We start from the raw sequence: 18450 nt of genomic DNA, 5'->3' as shown, positions 1-18450 counted from the left end.
TGGAGCTTCTGGAATAGGACGGGACATTTTCTAACCAAGTCTGCAGAATGGATGACTGGAAAACCAGGACTCTAGGGCAAGCATCAGCACACATGCTCAAGTAATTTAGAAACAGCCACAGATTTCCAGAATGATGACATTAAGGGCTATGTGTAGTTAAATCCGTAAGTGATAACATTTCTTCAGCAATACTGTGAACTACTTCTTGTTTTAATTAGTGGAGTATTAACTAAAGGTAGTTGTAAGTGACACAGACAGACAGAATTTTAATTAAAAATTTAATTAAGAATTTTAATTGGTGGTTTAATTTAAGTGGTTTGGGTAATTGAATTTAAATGATTACTTTTCTAATGTATCTTTATTTTAGGATATCATATACCTTTTTTTAGGCATTTAGATTTAAACTTACCAGTTCAAACATAGAAAAACAGACAAAAATAAAGCTGTTAAGAAATAGAACTTTTATTGACATACATAAATTAACACTGTTCATGTGTTTAAATATATCCAATTACAGATCTCAGTTCAGTTCCTGACTTTTCCACACGCCTCCCATGTGATAGCGAGCAAATTATTTGAGAACAAATGTTTCAGTGTGTCTAGTGAATTTAAAATGCAATAATTAATGCCAGATGAGATCTAGCCAGTTATAAAATTCAGCACTAGATGTATATTCATTTTTAGGAATTTTAATTCTGTACTTTCTGTAAAATAGTATATATGTCTTTCTGTTATTTTCTATTCTGTAGAACTAAGCAGGACTGTTATTTGTTTATATAGTACTGCCACTGATACAGTTAATCCTAGTAAAAGTTTGTGCTTTTGTAACACAAACACACAATAATGATAACAGAATTAGTAGTTCCTTAGCATTTGATGCATCATCAAGAATGGTCCGTCAAGCATGGTCCATCAAGAGTGGCATAGCTAGCCAGTCAAGGGAAGGGATTGTCCCACTCTACTCTGCACTGGTGCGGCCTCTCCTCGAGTGTGCAGTTTTGGGTGCCGCAGTATAAGAAAGATATAAAACTGTTAGAGAGTGTCCAAAGGAGGGCAACAAAGATGGTAAAGGATCTAGAGGGGAAGACGGATCTAGAGGAGTGGCTGAGGTCACCTGGACTGTTCAGCCTGGAGAAGGGGAGGCCTCATGGCGGCCTGCAGCTTCCTCACGAGGGGAGTGGAGGGGCAGATGCTGAGCCCTGCTCTCTGTTGACCAGCGATACCACCTAAGGGAACAGCTTGAAGCTGTGACAGGGGAGGTTCAGACTGGATTTCAGGAAAAGATTCTTCACTGAGAGGGTGGTTGAGCACTGGGACTGGATCCCCAGGGCATGGGGCTCAATCATGGCACTGAGCCTGCCAGAGCTCAAGAAGTGTTTGGGCAATATTCTCAGACGCATGATCTGGTTTTTATTTATTTATTGGGTGGTCCTTTGGGGGCTCAGGAATTGGACTCAATGATCCTGTTTGGTCCCTTTCTACTCGGATATTCTATTTCTCATCTCTTTTATTGGTGAAGTCAACATGTAAAGATCAAGCAGAAAAACAAAGTGTGCTTAAGCAGTGTTGGACACCGCAGGGTAGGCACTTGGGTCAGGAAAGCAGCACAGTGCCCTGTCTGTGTAGTCCCCCTTGCACAGTTCAGCTCAGGTCAAGGGTTTCTGTCTGCACAGTCTAAGCAGTTAAGTCCTAGTACTAAGCAATAGTATCTGTCATTTTGAATCATAGTGTTGCATGGATGTACATGACTGTTATGGATGGCTGTTCTTTGTGGTTTATTTTTTTCTTGTAGCTAGTGGTTATTCTTTGTTCTTGAGTAAAAGAACACTTGGTTGCCTTAAATAATAAGGGTAACCATCTTTTGGTTTATTGCAGGTATCAGCAAAAAGAAAGGAACTCATTATAAAAGCTAGTCAGTTACAGCAAAAACACTTCTGTGAATATCCACTGAAACTTATAAACAAGTTCATTTTAAGTGCATTTTATCCTTTCGAGTATGGAAGTTTATGAGCTTTTAGTTGTTTTTTGGTGAATGTTCTGAGAAGATAAACTTCTGTGTCATCAATAAGTATAACTTTAGCATTTAAAATACAATCTTTCTAAAAAGAGTTCATCATGGAACAGATTTCAATAGCAAATTGAAGTATTTTTCTCCTTTTTTTTTTTTTTTTTTTGTAAGTTACACCAAAATAGGATGACCTTAGTAAACCGAGGGACTTACAGATCACATAGCTCTGGTATTCTGGTGATTAAAAAAAAGGGTTTAAGTGGAACAAACTATTTTAGGCTTCTACTGTATGTGTTCTTACAGTTCAGTTGTGTGTTTTAGTATAGAACAAGTAAAAGGAATGTCTCGTAAATAACAAACCGTTTAATGAAGTTAAATGCTACTTTTTCTATTAACATAATGGTTCTTAAAACTCACACATTCTGTACTTGATGAAAGAGAGTTTTACACATGGGTAGATCATGGGGAAAGTGTTATACATGGAAAATCTGTGCCTATTGATAAGGGTAGAACACTCAAAGGACTTTTGAAAATCTCTTAATTTGAAACTTTTATGGATCAGTTCAGGATGAAACAATATGGGGAAAAAATAATAACCCTTAAAATATCTGCTTTTTATATCTGCTTTTTTATATCTGCATTTATATATATATTTCATATATAGTCTTTTCATAAAACAACCAAATCTTTATTGCGGACTTTTTATAGGTAGATGGAGTAAGACGTACTTCAGTGGTTGCTGACTTGATATAATCTGATCTATGTAATCCTATCTTAATAGGATAATAATTTTGACAAATAATGAAAGAAAAAAATGTCTTAACAATCCTGTGCCTCATCATAAGTAACAAGGTGTTTTTCTTCATAGTTTCTCTCTGTTAATAGAAAACTAAGCAGAGCGTTGGTTTTTCAATTGCAGGATAATGTAGAAATTCTATAGGGCCAATATTTTAACATTTAAAATTTACCTGTATAAATACTGTAGGCCCACTGTCTGAAGGCATACTGATTGAAACAAAGGTATCTCAAACTGATTTTTTTTCCATTTACATTGATAACTGAAAAAGTTAAATTGTAGGATTGTAAACTTTGCAAAAGGAAACAATTCAAAAGGATTAGAGTCTCTGTGAAAAAAATTTTTTGAAGTAGTCTTTTAACTGCAAAATTTGTTATAGTTCTTCCTGTAGAGTGAGCTTATTATTTAATATTTCTGTGTAAAAATTGCTCTTGAAAGGACATTTTCTACTGAACTAAAATGCAATAATAAGAAACTTAAATAATACTAATATTTACGTAAAAATAAATAGCATCTTTCCTGCCTCAGATGTATGATATCACCTAGCAGGGTAATTTTCCCTTAATAGTATGAAAACTTTTGGTCAGTTAAGAATGTTCAACATTTGTAAAAAACATTTGTTAGAAATTATCAATACCTAAATTTATTTCTATGAATTTAAATGTGAGGTTGCCATGTTGTTGCTAATTCAGCAATGTCTTAGTGACTTTTTTTTTTTTTAAACATAACAATTATATATTTATATATATATTTATTGTATTTTTGAGTCAGGGCTGTCTATCACGCTGACTTGTAATGCATCAAGTGCAATGTGTACATCCCAGTGCTTTGTTTGAGAAACTTAAGGCAAAACAGATTGCAGGTTGAAAGCAGAAAGACTTTTCTAGGTTGTCCTAGTGAAATAGATACAGTCATTTGTAATTAATGTTGCTGCTATAAAAGATAAGAATATACATTCATGGAGACAGTAAATAAGTAATTGCTATTATGAGGAGAGTGGTAGCACTTTTCTCTGATACTTCTGTTCTGTGTGGGAAACTGTTCTGTGTGGGAGTGTAGTCCAGAAGAGTAAATTATATGCTTATTCCACTTACAGAAGAATGAATGTAGTGTTACCAAGGTGCCATCCATTTCATTATACTTTTTTTTTTTTTTTTCATTTGTGTCTGAAGAGGAATTCCTTAATAATTTAAGCACAGAAACCTTTTTTTTTTTTTTTTCCTGTTTGTGTGTTTGTTCTGGTGTCCTTATATAAATAATCCCCTTTGATATCTAGTTATTCATTAGTTACCGTATTCTAATAGGTAACCCTTTCTAATGTAATGCTTAACAATGTTGTCAGAATGGACTAATTTCCTCCCCCTTCCCCCTCGTTTGTCTTTATTATTTCAAATGTGAAACAGAAGGAAGTGTATCAAGCTTGTGTATCTTTTGCTTTTTAAAGTTATGGGGAAAAAGAATTTCACATCAGCTAAAACTGAGGAGAATTAATTGCAACATTTAAAGAAAGAAAGCTATTAGGTAGAACTCTGAAGAAAAACATCCTGGAAAAAGACAACAGAAATGCAGAGCCTTTTTCCAGAGAATAAATATTTAAAAAATACAAGAATAATATATGCTAGCTCAGACAAGAAACATTCTCAAGGGGAAGAGGATCAATTCTTCCCTCCCTCTCACCCCAGCCCTCCCTTAAGATGGGAAAAATACAAGGAGACACAAATTAACAAAAGTAAGATTTTTTATTGAACACCATGGGAAAAGAACACAAATTTAGGTCTCATGAAAGTGCAATTATATATCATTATTAATTAAAAGTACAATTAAATACTGGTTAATTAATTATTTATTTTTAGGTATTTGGAAGACTCCATGGGACAGTTGCCCTTTGTTAGCTTCATCCGTGCCCCTGGTGGCAGTGTGGACATGCCCTCAGGTCAAGTGCTAGGAACACGCAAGTGACAATGCTCACAGAGCCTTCCCAAACTTGTAATTTAATGTCTACTTGGAGTTAAATTTGAATGTCAGAAACTGAGAGGGTGAACAGGGAATAGTAGTTTGAGATGCTGCTGCCATCACATAGTTTCCTCTGGCTGTGGATAAACATTCCTGTAGGCAAGGGCCCATCCCACTTTCAAAATCCATTTTGGTAGTATTGCTATAAAAGAGTTCAGTGACAGTAAGCTAATTGAATAAATATGAAATCCTTTGTAGTTGTCTAGAAGGCTCCACACTATCCCAGTGGACAATGACATAGTGTCGGCTATTCATATCCCCGGACTGCAATAACTTCTGCACGGAGCTCTCCTTGGGGATGGGAGAAGGGGGAGGGAGAATAATACCTGGAAAAAAAAAAAAAAAAGGCAAGCTAGTAAAAAACAATGTGGCATGTCTTTCTGCTACAAAATCCATTAACCTGCCTGCTAACCTGTTCTCTATTCTTTGCACAGATTTCCTGTTGAAGATTAAATCAGGTTCATATACTCACATATTATTTAAAAGCTACTCAAGTACCCTGTTCCCAGCCTATTTTAAAACTGCATAAAACTTTGGAATGAAGACAGCAGTTAACAAATCTTTTCCTTGAGCGCAGTGGAACAGTTGTGTCACAAGACTAATGTGCATCTCTTCAAAGGCTTATTTCTGAGCATGAAGTAGGAATTTCTGCCCAAGGAAATTAAGGATCATCAGAAATCTTTCCCAATTATAACTTTTCAGCCTTGCCTTCCTCTAGTGTAACCACCCCTAGAGCACCTAAATATGGAGAGATTAATTAAACCAAACAATTATACACAAAATAACTGTAGCTGATTGCCAACAGAAGTTAATTGTTATGCTGAATTTACAGTTCATCCCATGAGAGGGAATGGAAAGAAAAGAGGAACAACATATGACAGATATTAGCCAAAGACCTGAACGCTCTGGTAACGTGGGATCAGATACTTGTGCCAGTTGTGGGCAGATTAATGCAGGATTCCCACCAAAGTGTGCACTTCTGAAACTGATTTTCATAGAAAAGGTGGCAAAAGCACAGACTGGAATGAAGCAGTTGCCGCTAAGATGTTTATTCTAAGATGTTTATTTGAAACTTTGGAGGAGTTTTTGGTGGAGAAACTAAATAGTAGTGCATGACGTGGAAAGAGTTGTGATTAATTCTCTTGACTGAGTGATTTATCCAGTGGAGCCAAATGTGCTCTATGACCGAGAACTTCCTACATATTATAGTTACACTTGTCGAATCCTGGGCTTTTCTTGTCCTAGATTACTTTGCTCCATTTATTAAAGAATACGCCTTAGTGATTTAAGTCATATGCCTTAGTGATTTAGCTCTTTTAAGAGTCATTAGAATTTCATGCAAAAATGACATACTTTAAAAATTGCTTTATAAACAATTACCTATAAATGCAGAATGTAATGAATTTTTTCTAAAATTGTGATGGACAACATTTTAACATTGGTAACAGCTCAATGACTCTCATTTAAAGAAGATTTTTGAATTATATACTGTTTCCCTCATGACTATAAAAGAAATCCAGTCTGAAAAGATAACTTTTTTTTTTTTTCAAAAAAAAAGCTTATTCATTATGTAATTCAATTATATATTTCAGAAAGGCTTGAGAAACCTACAGTACCTCAGCCCATAAACATTCTGGCATTTTCTTGTCCTAGTTTTCTGCTTTGATTTCATTTATTTCAATATTTCTTTTAGTGAAGAAAACATCGAGAAAGCCAGGTGTAGTTCTTTTGATGTGGTAGATGCTTAGTGTAGCAACTTGGAAACAGCAAGCCTAGAATAAATTGGAAATATTTGAGATCCATCTGAAATTGCTTGTAAAGCAGTCCTGGTACACAAAGTTAAGGTACGCAAAGACCAAAGTGAAAAAATGTAAATAAAAATCTATGTCTATATTTAAAATGTAAATAAATATATAAAGTGATACCATTGTCTTGCATTCTGATCAATTTAGACTGGTGTACAGTTCTTGTTGCTAGTATTTCTCACTGTCACAGAAACTAGTTTTAATGAAATGTTTTATTAGGTATTCAAGTATTCTGCTTATCATATCACAATGGTGCTTTATTTTTTTGCCTTTTTTTTTCCGGTGCTGCATGTATTCCCAGTGTTTGCTGATATATTCCATATAAATAATTTGAGGAAGAGAATTCGAATAATTGCTTCTTTCGGGAATACAGCCCACATACACATATTAAAATTTATATGGATAGTTTTGCATATCCCGAACTAATACACCTGGGGATAAAGTAGTCAGGAAAACATCCATGCTTTGAATTTTGTTCGTCACTCCTTTAAAGGGAGATCTTTTCAGTCTGGCAAACAAATTTTCACTGATTTCAGTATATCACTATTTAGAGTTGATATTTCTGAATTATAATTTACATCAGTAAGTGTCCTTTGCCAAACTGAGAAAGAATGTCTATTACAAAAATGACTTTATGTATGCTAAATACTATTGAAAAATGAGAGGGTATTATATAAAACATGCAGGTTCAGTTTATACAGAAAAATATATTTGTGTTTTTCTATGGGATCTCTTTTTTTTTTTTTTTTCATTCATTCATACAGTTGATCCAGCAGCAGTTATAAGCAATCATAGTATTTCTGTATTTGAGAGTATGAAATCAGGATGATGATTAGTAAATGTGTTTGACTGGATTTTTTTCCTCACCAAACTCTTCAGGATAAACTTTCAACTACATTAATTTGGTGTATTTTTGTTGTTAGAGACTTAGTTTTCCACAAGGAGTAAAATGAATTGCAATAATATTTTCACAAATTGACTCGTATATCCATAAATAATGCCAGCATTTTCAAGGAATTAGAGACATTAGGTGTTTGGTTTGGTTTGGTTTTCTTGTTGTGTTTAATAGTTTATCTCTGTTGACAATTGCAGCCTTAGTACAGAGTATATTGTGGTGTTCAATAGTGAGTGTGGTCATTCAGTGCCCAAGAAATATTATGTACTTAGATCCCAACAGCTTAATTAATGAAGCAGAAATAATCCATCATAATCTCGTATTTAAACATTTATATTATATTAATATATATGATCACGAGAGAATGTATTTTATACATGAAGGTGGAGTTTGTCTCTGCAAGTGTTCATTGAAAGAGTACTTTTCCATTGTTTGCTAGGCCTACAAATGACACTGAATATTCAGAGGAAAGATGATTTGGTCCTCTCTGTAAAAAGAACATGCCTGCTTTCTTCACCTGTTTCAGGGATTGATGGAGAATAGTTTCATGACATTTTATCTGATGTGAAAATTTTCCTTTGCGAAATCCATGTCACCCACACTGAAATCACAGGACCCAGCTAACCATGGTGAAGGTATAGGACCCAACTGAAGGAAATGCCAAGTACATTCTGTATAGAAAGTCCTTGAAAAGCATAATTGCTTCAACCTCCATAGCAATTAAGGTACAAAACATTCTGTGTTGTTTATTCCTGTTGTTCAGGCAAAAATCACTAATCAGTCATGTTGTGGAGAACTATAGTTTCCCTGGAAGGAAACTCGTCTCCTTAGGGTTCATGTTCTCCCTCCTCCTCCTCCTCTCCACCCTCTGCTCCCTTCTTTCCTACTAAAAACATAAACACATTGAAACAAGGTTTTCACGATAGGCTAAATGAATTAGTCATTTAACAGTTCTGTTTCCCACATGGTGGGAGGGATGTTCTGAATCAGTAATTTAAAGGAAAGTGGGGGAAAAAAGACTTGAAGTTCTGACTCTCATATACAATAGAAGATGCTTATTTAAAATCATCATTTTGTCACTTGCACCCTTTCTTGGCATCAACCTTATCCTGTCCCCACTTTATGGAGTAATTGGAAATTACTGATAAAGTTGTATGTGAGATGTACATCTGTACAGGGCTATCAGGAAGTCAAAAATAGCCGGATAATTCCAAAGGCCAGTTTCTTGGCTGTTTCAGGCTTCTCTGTTACAATTAATATAGAAAAGCTCCTTAAGGTATGTGTTAAGAAGAGTTTTATGCTTTCAAGTCACAGTAGTGAGGATGGACCCCCAGAAGAAGCATTCCTTCCTTTCACGAGGGAGTTGAATTGATTGAGAAGCTGGACATATTTGTAACCGTAGAATCATTGAGGTTGGAAAAGACCTTCATAAAGTCCAGACATCAACCTGTCTTACCAAGTCCTGCCTCTAAAGCATGTCTCTTAGTGTCACATCCACATGTCTCACCTCCAGGGATGGGGGCTCCACCAATTCCCTGAACAGCCTGTTCCAATGCTTGGCCACCCTCTCAGTGAAGAAATTTTTCCTAATGTCCAGTTTAAACCTCACCTGGCACAACTTGAAGCCATTTCCTGATGTCCTATCACTTGTAACCTGAGAAAAGAGACTTACACCCTCCTTGCTACAACTTCCTTTCAGGTAGTTATACAGAGCCATGAGGTCTCTCCTCAACCTCTTTTCTCCAGACTAAGCTCCAGTTCCCTCAGTCACTCCTCATTAGTTTTGTTTTCCAGTCCCTTTACCAGCTCTGTTGCTCTTCTCTGCACATGCTCAAGCAATTCAATATCCTTCTGGTAGTGAGAGGCCCAAAACTGAACATGGTATTTCAGGTGTAGTCTCACCAGTGCCACGTACCAGGGAACAATCACTTCCCTTGTCCTGCTGGCCACACTATTTCTGATGCAGGCCAGGATGCCATTGGCCTTCTGGGGCATCTGGGCACATTCCTGGCTCATGTTCACCAGCTGGCAAGCAGCACCCCCCAGGTCCTTTTCTTCCAAACAAATTTCCAGCCACTCTTACCTAAGCCTATACACCACTGTGTTGGGTTGGTACAACCTAACTGCAGGACCCAGCACTTAGCCTTGTTGAACGTCGTGCCTCTTTGCACAGGCCACAGTCACCCGCTGGAAATGATGTTTGAAGCTGAACCCAATATTGTTGATTTGTTTCTTTAGAACTGAGAGTAATAGTTTTTCCCCGTACTTTCTAGAAGCTCCATTTCCTTGCAGCAGGGACTTTATGAGCTGTGATGAGATGATGTGAGTGCTGAGTCTGGCATATAGGGTATATGCTCTTATCTATTATCTTTTTCTCCATTTTATATTCCTGTCTCTTCTCTGCTCCTCAGGCTGGTTTCTTCAGAGCAGCAGAGAATTTCAAGGGCATGGTGAATTCCTGGAAATCTGAGTTTGTTAGCATTATTGTCTGAATGCTGAGTAATTTGATTTTTAGAGTTTTTAACAAAGCTTTGTTTCCTAGTTTGGTTATGTGAAGTGGTAGGAAGCTTGACAGAAAAACTATAAAACCTAAAATCCAGAAAGAAAAACAAGTTTTTAAAAGGGAGACTGGAATTAAAAAAAAAAAAAAAAAATCTTTGTCACACTACACAGATGGAGGTTTTTTTTTTATATATTTCTTTATGTGATAAAATGAATGATTCATTAATACAGCCTGATTTCTCTTAATTGTGAGGTCTGCTTTGTGTCAGGTTGGTAGGGCTGTGAATTGTACCTAAGCAGATACTAACAAAATGTTTGCACAAATCCATGTTTCCTGGAATAGGTTAAACTCTTGGAGGATCAGTAGAAGAGTTCCCTACCTGCCATTCTGTATGTTTTAACTGTATACTATAGTGTGTTCTTTGAAGTAATTTATCTTTTTCTTTTTTTTTTCTTTCTGTTATGTATTATCCCTGCAACTACTTTCTTCTTTATGCACTTGTGTATAGTTTTCTCACTGCATGACTCTCCTCAAGCACTGAGAGAGAGAAAGCACTAAAGTAATGTGCAAAAGTAAGCATTTAAATTAAACTGTGCTGAAAAAGATGTTGTAAACCAATCTTGTACAGAAATTAAAAAATTTTTGTAAGATATGGGTGATCTTGATCTTTACAAATGAGATATCATATAATGTAAATATGCATTGATGGCTCTTAGCCTTGGCATCTATGTAATGTACATGATTTCTTACAGCTATATTTTTGTTGTCTATATATAATTATATAATGTGGAAAAAGACACTATAAAAGGTTTAAGTACCAAAAAAAAAAAAAAAAAGAAAGAAAAAAAGTCAGATGCAGGGAACTACCTTTCCTTATTTAGGACTCCCCTACTGCAGAACTTAATAGAAAACTAAAAAGGGAAGCCTCTATGATTTTTTTTTTCCTGAGATTTTCTCCATTATGTTTCTGCATATTCCTGCATCATAGGCACTGAGGTGATGTACAGAACCTGGCAGCAGCCCAAAGACCAGTTAGTCATCCTCAGTTACTGTCTACCTCCCCATTACCTTTCCAGGATTAAGCTTGGCAAATTAATTACACTAGATCCCCCACATCTTCTCTTTTTAAGGTAGGAATTGATTTAGGGAGTTTTCCAGAATAACAATGTAGCCTTAAATTCTTATTGTCTTCCATGAAAACTATGTTGGCTTTGTGTCTACAAACTCCATTTTCTTTCCTGTGGACTGCCATGTCCATACCAAATTTTCCATTGCTCTCCCACCTCATTCAGGTCTTGGCTTTTCTTGCAGTGCTGTTCACAGAGTGAGTCTGGATGTCAGGTAAAGGAGAAAGGATGTCCTGTTTCAGAGTTGATGATTTTGATCTGAAGTTGGAGAAGGGGAAGTCAATGACAAAGTGTTCATTTTCACTGTCCATGTACTGTGGATGTAACAATCCCTATAGACAGAGTTCAGCTAAAGATATTGCATATGAATAGACTGATCAGTTTAGAGCCCACAGCAGGTATTACCTTGCCAACCATAGCAATTCTAATGGTAGGCTTCCTATCACAAATATTCATATTCAATAATTGAGAAGATCTCTAACTGTACAGCATTCAGCAGTGTTAGCTTTTACAGGTAATGAAGCTAATGTAGTTCCTAATTCAAAAAAAATCATACTGTATGAAATCACGGTATAAAATTTTGAGTGTATTAAATCAACTATGCAAATATAAAACCATTTTCAGTAAAACCTAATTAGTTGTCAAGAATATGAAAAAATATTTGAAGAAATAAAACTGTCTTCAATACAATCTAATCAACTTTTAGAAATGAAACATCTCTAATTTGATTAAAATGTCTCTATTGACCATCATTATTTTCTCTTGTTATAAATAAGAGGACTGAGGCTCTCCAGACAGAATGATAGCTTTTTGATTGAATGTCACTTTCAGCTTTTGTAGTTAGTCCCCTTTTTCTGGCACTAACAGTGATTCACTGACATTTAAAGGCTGATGAGCCTCGTTCTTGGCCAACATTATCCATATTAATATTGCTTTTTCCTTCTAAGTCTCCGTGCTCTTATTAGCTTTTGCTATTTGTTCAATCAGCTCCTAAATCTTACCCTTTCTAACTTATCCTTATGTTTTATTCTAACTTGAGGAAGTGGAGAGTGTAGGAATGTCTTCTGGTTCAAATTTTAAAAAACAGGGCAGATGTTGCACACCTATTACTGTATTTGGATGATGTTACTTTCTATTAATACACATATACATACACCAAGAAGGGCATAAACTGTGAAAGTATACTTAGGGACTAAGGTGTCTTCCTGAATTTTTTGTCCAGGAGTGATACTCATATATATGAGACAAGGAGGAAAATATATAAATATTATAAATATATAAATATATAAATATATAATTTATATAAATATATAAATTAATAAATGTTGTATATAATTGGGTTAATGAGTTGTGTATATATATATATATAATATATATAACATAAATATAATATATTATATATGTGTAAATTGTATTATAATACAATAAATTATATATATGTATGTATGTGTATATATATATACATATATATATATATATATATATATATATGGTGTGGCCACTGGTGTGGCTGTATGGTGTGGCTGTTCCTAGCCACTCTGCTTTTTATTTTTATTTATTCCCTATCTCCTCAAACTGAGACAAGGTACCTTTTTTTCTCCTCTCCCAGCTGCCAACATCTTCCTTCTTAAACTCTTTCTTTTATTATGTCAGTCTCTTCAGGACTGATTTTTTCCTTTGCTCTGTTTGTAATCTGACCCTTGTAAATAACACCATTGCTAGGCATATAAAGAGATTCCACTTACAGTCTAAAATTAGTTTTCTAGTCTAAACTTGTCATCTAGGCAACCTCTGCAATCAATAGAGAAAGATAAATACTGCAAGAAGGTAATTCATCATATTTTAAGATTATGTTGAAACTGGAGGGATTAATTGCTGTCTGGGCTGCCTGTCTCTTTCTGCTGATTAAAGAGAGAGCCCTAGATGACAACCTCAGATGAGATACCTGACTTGCAGATGGCTAAAATTAGATGAAAGGTATCCTACCTGTTGTGCAAGGAGCGGTGTTGGTAATGCATTGCCTTTGTAAGGTCTGCTTACAGAGGTAAAAACTATGTAAAACTTGAACGAGATGGTACCCACAATTTGATATTTTTGTCTGAACCAATTTGCAACAATGCCAATTATACTTGATTTTTCAACAGGATATTCAGCAATGTTGTGACATATTCTTAAAATCAACCCCCTACTATTTTGTTAGAACAGTTAATATTTAAATAGCTCTCATGAATTTCTCACAAAATTGCTAAATACAATTAATTTCATTTTCACACAGGGAGACTGAAGCTTTGGAATATTTTTGACAAGGCCACACTATGCAACAACATAATTGGATACAAATCTTGTTATCTGAGTCTCATTTAAAATTATAGGAGAATAATTTTACTGATAGTATCTGCACTGGATATTACTGAAAAAACATCCCACACAAATTATCCAGATACAATTTGATCATAAGCAATGGATAAGATTCATGATCATTCATGATCAATGCTGCACATAAGCACTTGGAAATATGAAAATAAAATTTATTATAAAACTAGTTATAGACATTATAAAATTATAGACAATTTTTGAGCAAAACCAGGTATGACAAAATACTTATCAGCTACAATTATTCTAGTAGTAGAACTGGTATTTAGACTTCTAATGTTTGACCTTCTTTTAACAGTGCTGTAACTCACTGCTGAACCAACGAATTGGGAACAGCTCATAGCATCAGAAACTTTAGACTAATGCCACCTATCAAGTCTTTAATCACTGTCAACTGAAACTACACATCTTTATGGAGTTTGTATCAACTGGGTCAAAAGGAATGTTTTTCTGATATTTAACGAGGACCATTACTACCATTATGACGAGCCAGGAGAAGTGGGTAAACCTTAGTCCTGGAGAATTCTCTCAGCTTCAGAAATATGCAGAATGTAAGTACTTTCTAAAATATGTCATTTTGCCTCTACTTAAAAATTAAGGATATTTGTAACTGTAGAACAGAATATTAAACTGGAGTCATTAGATAGTTAACATGTTACAGTATTATTGTATTATTAATATTATTCACTGTTAAATAAGTGATTAAATTATCATTCATGTCTATGGCTTTTTTTCATCCAGAAGATCTCTTCTTCAGGGGAAAAGAAAAAGCAAACAAACAAACAAAACCAGTCAGTGACACAGTAACTTTTTTCTTCTTTACTGAACAGTTATTATTCAGTGTGGTACCACTTAGCCTGATTATGACTGTGTATTTGGAGAGTGTATTTCTACAACTTGCCTTCTTAAATTCACCATAACAATTTGTAGGCAACTAGAGTGAGGTTTAAGAGGAAAGCTTTTTCAGTCTTGGAGGAAACACGGAAATTCCAGTAGAAACAAATCTAGCTGTTCAATATGAAGATGTTTCTAATATTATAGTAAATTTGAAGTTGGTTATGTCCCATACAAGACCGGGAAATAAAAATCTGCCTAAGCTGAAGATACAGTTCTTTAGTTATTACCAGGACAAAAATTCCATTAAGTTTCCTGAATAAATAACTCAGAATTGCATGCTTAGGGGACTAGATACTAAACATGAGAAGTCAGATTTAGGTGGCAGTTTGTAAAGCCTGATAGGAACTGAACTAGAAAAGTTCAAGAATGTTTCAGAAGTTTTCCTGTATCATAAATAAGATAAAGTCTCTTGATTTATGAATGCTGTTAATTTATTACTAAAGGAAACATTTCATTACAAAGTATAAAGCATATAAAGTGAATGAAGACCACTGATTTCTTTTCTGTGCCTATGATACCACAGCATCTAATTAATTGTATGTCAGTGTAGTAATCCAATAAAATAATGATAAAATGATTGTTAGAGTTAACTTTATTCACATTCCAGTGGGATTTACTATTGGGATTCATAATACATTATAATATCAAGTTGAACTATGAATTATACTTTATATAATGCAATATCATTCAACAACAACAACAAATGGTCAGGTAGAAATATTTACATGATGCTTTCTGGAACAGGAGTATATGAATCTCACTGTTTTCTACTATCGTATTGCTGTATAGTTTAAAGTATTCTATTTATTAACAAATCATGTTTCCTCCCCATGCCACCATCTTGTCTCAAAGTGTAAGTTTTAGAGATGAAGTAAATTTACTCCACATATTGCTTTAAATATTAGTGATATTACTAAGGAAGGAGCTATTTCATTTCTCCTTTAATAGTTATAAAGTTTAATAGTTTAAAGACATTGCTACCCCTTCAGTAGTTAATCAGTTAGACTCTCTTCCTTAGGTATCTGGTATGAGTCTGAGAAATGAATGTTCAAACTTTTCTAATACTTCTTTTATTTGTATGTAGCATACAGAAATATTAAAGAAAGGGAAACAAGGTGAAAATATACAGAGCTTAAAAAGAACACATACAAAATTTATATTGATGTTCCATTGGGTTCAGAAAGCATTGTAACAGAAAATCGTGTATTTGATGTTGATATGAAGAAGCTTGCTTCTTTTAAAATGCATCATCAAATGGACAATAAACATACTTTAGCAGTTTTAATGAAAATATTTCCTTCTGTAAATATTTGCTTTTTCCTGTGAAAAGGTTTTAAATAGTTTTTTGTTTTATTTTGTTTTTTGTTTTCCCCAGTACTAGATATGAAAGATCTTTAATACAGAGAGATATAACAGTTACAGTGTTGTTATTTTTTTTTATTTATTTATTTTTCCCTATACATTCTTATAATTTAAACCTTCAATGCAGCATTTGCCAAAGTATTTGTCATCTTCATTACTCTTCATTACTGGGCAGGGGAAAAACAGGCTGTTAATATATTTCTTTTCCTTCCACTTTCCTTTCCTCCTCCAACACTTCTTGCACACATCATAATTCAGAGTCTTTGCTTTGACAGCTGTTGATATTAGAATAATGTGTTGTGTAAAAATGGTTGGATTTGTTTATGTGTATATGTAAAAGAAAGACATGATGTCCTTGAACTTGCTGTTTCACACTTCTTCTGGTTGTCTGGAACAGAAGGATGTTTGTTGTATGTTAAATGTGAGGCCTCTTTGTATAACTAGTTAAATTTCAGAGGCAATAAGAAAAAAAATGTTAATGGTATATAAGTGTTGATACATAATTCCAGGGGAATATAAACTATATATGGGCCATATTTTGAACCTGTGATCTGTCTAATTTAATTTTGCTAAATGACTGAATAACAGTATCTTTAAATGTATGTTTAAGACTTTAAAACACAATTTTGTTTATTAAAAAAATTGTATCCCGTATTTTCAAATGTGTTATATATCTAACATATAGAGATATGAAATATTGTGTTAGTAGATGCCTTTACTCACTACTGTATAGTAATTATGTGGAACTTTATGAAGTTTGAATATATAATTGCTTTGAAATTCCATTGTCTTTGTTGAACATGACAAAATAGTGAAATAAAAATCCTAGCAGAATTTGGCTGGCTAGAGTTGCCAGTGAATCTCCTTTTATGATATAATCCTGTAGGTCACAGTGCCTTGGTACACTTCTGTATCAACAGTATCACTTGGCCATCATGCTTCTCTGTGTTTGTACTTCCAGTCATAAAGGATGAAACAAAATTTTGCAGGAATCAATGGCAATTCACATTTTAGCGTGTAGTTTAGCAATTTCATGATTTATTGTTTATTTAAGTTTAAAAGGAATGAGAAGACTTGATGAAATTTCTGGTCTATGACATAAGATACCCTGTAGCTCCTGAGGAGCCTTGGAGACTTGCTGGAAGGAGAGATGATAATAACACTGGTAAAGTAACACTGTAGGAAGGTTAGACTTTTAGGCATATGCCTGCCAACAAAAAAAAGTGTTGGTAATGATCCTGCAGCCTTGCCTCATGCTGGAGAGTGGTTTTGTTTGGTTTTTTTTGAAGGACTCTGGAATACAGTAAGGAAGGTACAGCAAAGTGATTCATTTTCCACTCACCTGCTGTTACTTGGGATTGTTATTTGCTCTGCCATTCATTCAGTTCAATATGTAGGCCTTACCTCCTAAATCTTATATGAACTGTAACATGATATTCACTTTGGAAATTTTTAACACATGCACTTTCTTAAATTTACAAAATATAATATTCATATTCCCTATTTATGTTTGAATCACGCCTAAAGTGAATACTGGAACAAAGACTGTAGTTTCTCAAAAACCCGTCTACCTTGGATGTCAGTGACTTTGGATCATATTTTTCATGGCAGACAGTCACATCTGCTTAATGAGGACATTGGAATCAAAATTACTTACATACAGCAAACTCAAATATGTAAAGAATTGCTCTTTTAAGTTCATTATACAAATATACATGTTTTAAATTTTTTATTTTTAACCTCTGAGTCAATTTATGCAGGTATTTAATAGTAAGACATGCATCATGAGACTGAAAGAAAGCACTACAGGAAATTCACTAAGACCTCCAAAAAGTGTTTTTTCTGATATCTACATCAGTGCACACATATTTCGGTGTGCAAATCAAAAGTAATAACACAGATTAATAAAGAGTAAATTATAAGAAACCGTGAAGAGATTCTTAAGCAAACTGTTAGAGAGCATATTACACTAACCCGAGCTCACTGGGTAGAATTCAGAATTCACACTTAACACCTCTATATTGTATTGTAATGCTCAAGTACTGAATGTTGGCACCAGGAGGGTGCTTCGCAGCATCTACTATAGCTGATGCAAAACAGGTAACAGATACCTTCAATGGGTGAGTCCAAAGAACATGAATGTTCAAGTGCCTTTATTTATTTTTATTTTTATTTTTATTTTTATTTTTATTTTTATTTTTATTTTTATTTTTATTTTTATTTTTATTTTATTTTTATTTTTAATAAAGCCTGAGTAAATTTAAGAACATATAGTCATTTATTTTCAGGACTGGAGTCAGTGTTCTGCATTTTATGTACCTGTCCAGCCAGAAAGTAGTCTTCCTAAAATAGTTTTACCTGTGTTTTGCATATTAGCTTAGCTGTCAGGAAAAACAAACAAACAAACAAAAAACAACTTTCACAGAGTTCCTTCCTCACACCAAAGCCCCTCAGCCTAAGTTGGCTACAAAGCGAGGTAGTCCTTTGCTTGTCTGACACCCCCAGCTGCTCTTCTCCACACAAGCACACATCACTTTTCTGGTCTAATAGCCTTAGTTTTGATCCAGTACAGAAAGGGGTGGTAACCCAGACAATTCTATTGTATAACAGACATGGGAGTGTAGCAGGTGAAGTGTTTGTGTCTGAACCATTAGAGATTGAACCTCAGTTT

At 34.5% G+C, this 18450-nt stretch overlaps 1 protein-coding gene across 17 annotated transcripts in view; it reads left to right on the top strand.

Annotated features, from left to right (window-relative positions):
- The window catches only part of DGKB (diacylglycerol kinase beta), a 402831-nt gene that overhangs the window by 60688 nt on the left and 323693 nt on the right, over positions 1–18450 (top strand). For all 17 annotated transcript variants that reach the window (XM_066991767.1, XM_066991771.1, XM_066991770.1 and 14 more), the window contains one exon: positions 13819–14071. In XM_066991767.1, coding sequence (XP_066847868.1) covers positions 14002–14071 — 70 coding nt within the window. In that variant the 5' untranslated portion in view covers positions 13819–14001. The remainder of the gene's footprint in view (positions 1–13818; positions 14072–18450) is intronic.

Source organism: Anser cygnoides, chromosome 2 (assembly GCF_040182565.1).
Source record: "Anser cygnoides isolate HZ-2024a breed goose chromosome 2, Taihu_goose_T2T_genome, whole genome shotgun sequence".
Lineage (NCBI taxonomy): Eukaryota > Metazoa > Chordata > Aves > Anseriformes > Anatidae > Anser > Anser cygnoides.
This window is presented reverse-complemented; position numbering and strand designations above follow the sequence as displayed.